We start from the raw sequence: 7,500 nt of genomic DNA, 5'->3' as shown, positions 1-7,500 counted from the left end.
TTTCCCAAAAAAACGCTAAGGATAAAGACAAACTCGAAGCCCCGCCATCTTGGACACACCGAACATCAAAAATAATGGACATGTCACAATACACAAACCCCATTAAAAGGGGATTAAGGAGGATTGCGATAGACTGGGGTGTTGGTTACAGCATTAATGGGTTAATTAAGGAGGCGGTGTTTAGTCGACCGCATAATAGGGAAGAGGGAGGAGGGAGGAGGAGAGAAGAGAGAAGAGAGAGGAGGAAGGAGAGGATAAGAGGAGGAATTAGAGGTGGAAGAGGGTGTAACAGAGGATTGGAGAATGTGAGGGATGGGTGAAAGGGATATGTAATAGGGGGTGGGAGGGATTAGGGTCGTTTCGTCCCTATTAGTGGAAATGGCCCAAGAGAGGAGGTTTAATGGGTGAGTTCAAATGCAGTTTCACGGGGATTATATGTAGCCCAAGTTGTAATGGGGACAAACAGCCAGCCATCATTTGTAACAAAGGATTTTTCTTATGTGGAGACGTTCCTGTGACAGCCATAAAACGAGAAAGAAGAGAGAGATGGGGTTGAGGGAGAGAGAGAGAGGGGGGGAGGGAGAGACAGAAAGAGAGAGAGAGAGAGAGAGAGAGAGGGAGGGAGAGAGAGAGAGAGAGAGAGGGGGGGGGGAGAGAGAAAGAGAGAGAGAGAGAGGGAGAGAGGGAGAGAGAGAGAGAGAGGGAGAGAGAGAGAGAGAGAGAGAGAGAGAGACGGGGAGAAAGAAAAGAGAGCAGCGAGGAAGAAAGAGAGCGAGAGTATGAAAGATCCAGCATAGTTCAGAAAGTGATTTGGACGAGTGACTCGGGGGAAGAAAAATGAAAGAAAAATGAAGAGAGATGGAAGGAAGGGAATACCAGAAGGGGGGAGGACCATCTGCAGGCGCGAGAGGAGGATGCTGAGAGAGAGGAAGGATGCTTGCTCTCACAGATGAAGAAGGGGGAGGGGAGAGAGGAGGGATGTGGGTGGGAGGAGGGAGGGTGAAGAGGGGGTTAAGGGTGGAGGGGGGAGGAGGTCGAAGAGGGGACGAGGAGGGTTGTGGGATGGGGAGGAGGAGAGGGGGTGAAGTCGCGAAAACTCCACCGAATACCGCAGGGAAATTCCAGGGACTGAAGCTGGAAAAGACATCCTTAAAGGGGAAAAAAAGGAAAATGAAAAAAAAGAAGAGGAAAATGATCAGAGGGAATTTATGAGGAAAACAGGAGGCTAAAGAGATTTGATAGGGAATGGCATGACGAGTCAATGAGGATAATATTGATTATCAATATCAAAACAAAGCGCAAACATACAACACAATGCAACAAAGAGAGAATGCCAGTAGAATGATAATAACGATAATAATGATGATAATGATAATAAAACGTAAAATACCAAGACCCGACGAGCGGGTGGGAAAGGACGACGAAGGAGATGGCGAAGGCGGAGCTCCAGATGACGACTGACTTGCGAGAACTCGAGGGAGGAGGGGGAGGGGTTAGGGGGAGAGGGCAAGGGAGGGGTTAGGGGGAAGGGCGATGGAGGGGTTAGGGGGAAGGGTGAGGGAGGGGTTAGGGGGAGAGGGCGAGGGAGGGGTTAGGGGGAGAGGGCGAGGGAGGGAGGAGGGGGAAGGGCGAGTGAGAGGGGGAGCGGGAGAGGGCAAGGGAGGGGTTAGGGGGAGAGGGCGAGGGAGGGAGGAGGGGGAGAGGGAGGGATTAGGGGGAGAGGGCGAGGGAGGGAGGAGGGGGAAGGGTGAGGGCGAGGAAGGGAGGAGGGGGAAGGGCGAGGGAGGGGTTAGGGGGAGAGGGCGAGGGAGGGGTTAGGGGGAAGGGGGGTGAGAGGGGGAGGGGGGAGGAGGAAGAGAGAGAGGGAGAAAGCCATAATCGCGTAATCGACACCGAATCATCTCCCTTTTTCCCATGCTGTCAGTTCTCCGTTCGCTCTCGCTCTCCCACGCAATTATCCCCACATAACCCCTTTCCCCTCTTTCCACTCGCCATCCGTCTTCTCCCTTTTCCCTTCGTTCTTCCTTTTTCCTCATTCATTCTGCCTTATAATTCTGCTTTCTGCTCTCTCTCTCTCTTTCTTTCTTTCTCTCTCTTCCTTTCTCCCTCTCTCTCTCTCTCTTCCTCTCTCTCTCTCTCTCTCTTTCTCCTCTCTCTCCCTCCCTCTCTCTCTCTCTCCTCTCCTCTCTCTCTATTCTGTTCCTTCTTCACCCTTTCCCCGCCATCTATTCCACCTTCTTCCTCCCTCCTTCCTCCCCTTCTCCCCTACCTTTACCCCATCCTTTACCCATCCAATCTGCCTTAGCCAAGTCGATGACGTAATGATAGCCCCCCCCCTCCCCCCGCCACCCCTCCTCATTGGATAGCGATAATGATAAGTTCATCCGCAAATCCTGAACACCCTGTAAACGCTCGCCCCCTTGAATGAATCATGCAAATGTGTGTGTGCGCAGGGAACGGGAAGGAGACCGGGCAGGGGAGGGGGGAGGGAGGGGGGTTGCTGCTGTTTAAGGGGAAGGGGATCGGAAGGGGTGTTGGGTGTGGGGTGGTAGGGTAGGGGTGGAGGGAAGGAGGGGGTGGGGAGGGAGAGCGGAGAGGGTTTAGGGGGGGGGGGAGGTAAGAGAAGGGGGAGCCGTTAGGACGTGGATGCAACTGTGCAACTGTTGCATGTTCGGCTTGCTGTCTTGGCTTGTGGGGCGGCTGGGTATATTTTCCCCCGTCTTGGTCTTAATCGCCCTGTTCCACTTACCCTTTCAAGCCATCACTATAGTAGAATTACTTGTTCAATTATTAGTGTACAAGCCCCTCTCCCGCCTTCCTACCTCCCCCCACCCCCACCCCACCCCAACAAATATACGCATTGTAATACTCAAAGCCTTGTGATCAATATCTTAACGTTATTGTGGTTAGTATGCCTTTCACCCTTGATGTGGCAGTGTGGTATTATTACCCCCTGAGTAGTCAAGTGTGATATCTTGACCCCCTGACAGGTCGTCATATGCCCTGCCATAGGTGAGGTCAGTATGATAATTTGCTTCGGTGTGATAATCATGGTAACGATCTAAGTGTGATCGGTGGAAAACCTCGAATCCTAAGAGTGGTGAGTGTGACACGTTGGCTCCCGGTGTGGTCATTGTGATATCTTGACCCCCGGTGAGGTCGTTGTCATATCTTGACCCCCTGGTATGAGGACACTGGCGGCTTCGGAGGTGTTTTCGTAACGTCCTTTCCCCGTCCTTCTGAAAGGTCCACTTGCACCTTGACTTTATCTTGGTCCTTATCCTCTCTGTCTATATTCTTTTATCATTTTCATTGTTATTCTCTTTTGTGTCTCTGATAGTTATTTTGAATCTCCTCCAAAGCAGTTTCTTTGACTCGGTCTCTAGCAATTATGAGGATACTTCCTATCCCTTCTTGTGTTGCCCTCCTACCACTGTGCCTGTGTGGTATCTTTTCCTCCTTTTAGATACCACCGCCGAATCCGGAATACCTTTTCTCTCTTTTCTCCTCCCTTCCCTCCCTCCCTCCCTCCCTCCCTCCCTCCCTACTACAAACGCCTGAGGGATCCCTCTCCCTCCATTCTCCCCCTCTCCTCTCCTCTCCTCTCCCCAACCGCGCGGCAAAAAGGGCTTTGAGTGTCCTTTTTCCTTCGCTCCCACAGCTGGGGCGGAGTTACGTTGTCCTTCCGTCCTGCAAGAGGGGCGGCGGCGTGCCATCTACGGACTGCCATCTGGCTGCTCGTGGGCATATCTTGAAAGGAATCGGGAATATGACACGGCGAAAGGATTAAAAGGGGGGAGGGGGGGGGGCGAGGTAATCGTTACGAGATCGAGTGAGGTGCGGTCGCCGCCTAGGGACAGCTGACGTGGCGTGGCGTGTGCTTTTACACATTGTCGACCCCCGTGGGCTGCCGCTGAGCTCTGTCTCTTGTACTTCCCGCTGCAGTTGCTGCTGTCGCGGTGGTAGACGGTGGTGTGCGTTCTATTGATCCGGCGTGCTTTCAAATGAACTCCTGTTGAAGCAAACATTTCTCTCGTCTTTTTTACACTCATAAATCATCAACACTTATGCTAACATATATTTCTGTGAGTTGCAGGTTCTACCCCACATTTTCGGTGGAGTGCACCACGTTGCAAATAAACAGTGACTTGCCTTTGTATGAACGAGTGCCATTGTGAGGCCTGAGTATGGCGGTGTGGTGTCGGTGTGTGTAGTTTACTGTAGGTGTAGTGCCGTGCGTGGAGAGCGATGGCCCAGCGCAGGTCGTCATGTCCCATCGGCGGAGTAACAGCCTGACGGGCAGTGCCAAGGTGTCTGACATCCACGTCCCCAGCCAGGCGCGGACCCAGCCGCTCCACAAAGCCTCCAGCCTCGACGTCGGTGGCCATGGCTCGAACGTGGCAGCTGGTCCCAGCCACGACTGTGATGAAAGCGGGCGGCGTGGGCGGCCGGACAACCTGGCGCAGGCCGCCATCCATGTGGCCCAGAGTGCCTACGAAGCTCTGGAGAACCGGAGCGAAGCGATCTTCCAGCGGTTCGACGATGGGCTGGACGAACTGGAGAGAGGTCCGTTCGTTCAAACGGCGAAGGCGACGGTCCAGCGGGCAGCGACCGTCATCGAGGAGCCTGTGGAGCGGATCAGACGTAGTAAACTTGTAGAGGAGGTGTCGTACGTGCTCAGAGAGGTCGAGAACACGGAGGTTGTGCAGGCGGCCCGGGGCAGAGCGCGCAACGTCTACCATTACGTGGAGCCCATCGGGGAAAAGATCCTGAGCCGCGTGGGGAGCCTGGACACCGAGGAGGAGGAGGTGCAGTTCGTGATCCCCCCGCAGATGCAGAGGCCTTCGGGCAGGGTTCTGCCTGCCACCCCCAAGCCCGTCGCGAGGGTGAGCGACGAGGAAGGGACGCCGGTCAGACTCGATCCGGTTCAGTACGGTGCGATACAAGAGGAAGTTCCTGAGATTAATGTGTTGGGTGAAGATGGATGTTCCGTCCTGTCTCATGGTAGTGATAATTTGCTCAAGGTCAAAGCCCCCGACCAACTCAGTATAGTGTCCGAAACCGATTCCGTGCGACATTACGAGATCGTTCGGCCGTATAAGCTGTATCGGACTCCACCTCTCCCGCCTCCCAAGCCCCGGGAGCACAGACGCTCCCTCCAAGTGAGGTTATCCAATAGTGGTATAAAGACATTGTTGTTAGAGGAAAAATCTGAAAAAAGTAGATTATTAGAAAAATCCAACAACTGTGAATGTAGCGGTGCTAGTGGTCAAAGGTCCGTTCGCTTTTCCGAGGGCAAGCCGTCAGAAAACAGTGCGGGGGAAAGCGGGGGCCCCAACTCGAAGGGCGCCGACCCCACCAAGCTCGGCGTAAGGACCGTGATAGATATTAAGGAGCGGCGACCCGCGCTCAAGGACATCAAAGCCCAGGAGTCGATAGACAAGAAAAACTCCGCCCTCGACGAGTGTGGCGAGGAGGAGCCGCTGGTGCCCGTGACCGACCTCGAGGGCCACGCGATCGCCAAGATCAGGGAGAAGTTGAAAGAGACGGACTGCAATATCGTCGTCCTCAACGGGAAGACTTTTTTTGTGCCTAAATCTGCCTTGAAAGAACCTGAGAAGAGGGAGGTCTATGGTGGAGCCTCGGCTTTCTTCGAAGCTTCTCAAGAAATAGATTGGAGTACTGTGAAAGGTATACATTTCCCATAGTCTTTTACTCGATCATGAACGGGGAAAATATCTTTGGTTGGCGATACCCTGAGAGTAGTAGGCAAGGCATCTTAGACAGGCCTAGGTCCCTCAGTAGTAGGTAGTCCGCAAGCTGCATGTTAGCCATGAGAAGTTTTTTGGTTCCCCTTGTGTGACTCGGCTTCAGTACACGTTTTGGTATCATCATGTAGGCTGACTCAGTTCTTCAGTACAAAATTATTTCCCTTGGTTTGCTTATAGGCCTATTCTAACTCCCACATATAAACCTTTCGTCATAATCATACGTCTAATGTGAAGGAGTCGTGGCAATCGATTCATGTGATAAAGAAAACAACTCCTCACTTGGAATGATAAATAACAATTTTTTTTCTTTCTTTTTTTTTCTTTCTTTATCAACATAACATCCTGGTATCAACAGCAAAGCTGCCACAGCATGATATGTAGAAGCATACCTCCTTTTAAAATTTATTCCCCCATACAAAAGCTTTTAATTAACTATAGCAACTCAAACAGATTAGGATTAAAACGTGCCATGAAAAAGAAAACGAGACCAAAAAGAGAAATGAACCTATTTGATCTAGCACCTTGGTTTATCTCCTGGATTCATCATGAAAGGCGGAATCACACATTTAAGGGCATAATTAGCCAATTTTTACTGTCTTGGACACCTTAATGTGGGCTGCGTGTTGTGGTGACCGTTTCAGCTGTTGCTCACACGCCCACTAAGTCTGATGCCCTTCTTTGGTAGACGTTTATTTTTCTCTCTTTCTCATTTCTGGGTATGATTTCGTCTGATTCTGTCTACCTTAGATCATTTCGTGCTTTTGTGTGTGTGTGTGTGTGTGTGTGTGTATGTATGTATATATGTATATATATATATATAAATACATATATATATATATATATTATATAAATTATTATATATATATATATATATATATATATATATATATATATATATATATATATATATATATATATATATATATTTATTTATATAATTTGCCTCTCCTAGCTCGGAAACATACATTACTGATGTAAACAACCTTTGCTATATCAATTCTTGATTAATATTATTTTCATATCAATTCATATCAAATCTTGAAACCTTGATTAATATCATTTTCATATCAATTCTTATTTTATTCAAGGACATTTTCCTTTATTCAATCTTTCCTTCTCATATTCACTCTCTCTCTCTTTCTCTCACTCTCCCTCTCCTATTCCCTCTCCCCTTCCCATTCTTTCTCTCGCCCTCTCTCTCTCTTCCCTTTTCTCTCCCTCACTTTCCCTCATTCCCTTCCTCTCCTTCTCCCTCCATTGCTCCCTCCTTCCCTCGCTAACTCAATCACTCCCTCCCTCCTTCTCCCTCTCCTCAAACTCCTCGCCTGTTCCCTCGCCACGTCCTTTCAGCCTGCACACTTTCCCGGCCTGCCTCCCCCGCCATCCCCATTGTTCGGTATGTGTGGCGTGCGTGCAATAGCCTCTCTCTTTGTTGCTCTCTCTCTCTCTCTCTCTCTCTCTCTCTCTCTCTCTCTCTCTCTCTCTCTCTCTCTCTCTCTCTCTCTCTCTCTCTCTCTCTCTCTCTCCCTCTCTCCTCTCTTCTCTCTCTCCCTCTCTCCTCTTTCCTCTCTCTCCTCTCTCCTCTCTCTCTCTCTCTCTCTCTCTCTCTCTCTCTCTCTCTCTCCTTCTCTCTCTCTCTCCTTCTCTCTCTCTCTCTCTCTCTCCTTCTCTCTCTCTCGTCTCTCTTTCTCTCTCTCTCGTCTCTCTCTCTCTCTCTCTCTCTCTCTCT

At 50.4% G+C, this 7,500-nt stretch overlaps 1 protein-coding gene across 14 annotated transcripts in view; it reads left to right on the top strand.

Moving 5' to 3' along the window:
- The window catches only part of LOC122248987 (sodium channel protein 1 brain-like), a 319,708-nt gene that overhangs the window by 12,666 nt on the left and 299,542 nt on the right, over positions 1-7,500 (top strand). For all 14 annotated transcript variants that reach the window (XR_015192059.1, XM_086549431.1, XM_086549430.1 and 11 more), the window contains exon 2: positions 4,097-5,691. Coding sequence is in view for 13 of the 14 variants with exons in the window: in XM_086549431.1 (XP_086405557.1) it covers positions 4,269-5,691 (1,423 nt within the window). In the remaining variant the exon portion in view is untranslated. The remainder of the gene's footprint in view (positions 1-4,096; positions 5,692-7,500) is intronic.

This window comes from Penaeus japonicus, unplaced genomic scaffold, assembly GCF_977035675.1.
Source record: "Penaeus japonicus unplaced genomic scaffold, GWHDUDI00000001_assembly GWHDUDI00000022, whole genome shotgun sequence".
NCBI classification, from domain to species: domain Eukaryota; kingdom Metazoa; phylum Arthropoda; class Malacostraca; order Decapoda; family Penaeidae; genus Penaeus; species Penaeus japonicus.
This window is presented reverse-complemented; position numbering and strand designations above follow the sequence as displayed.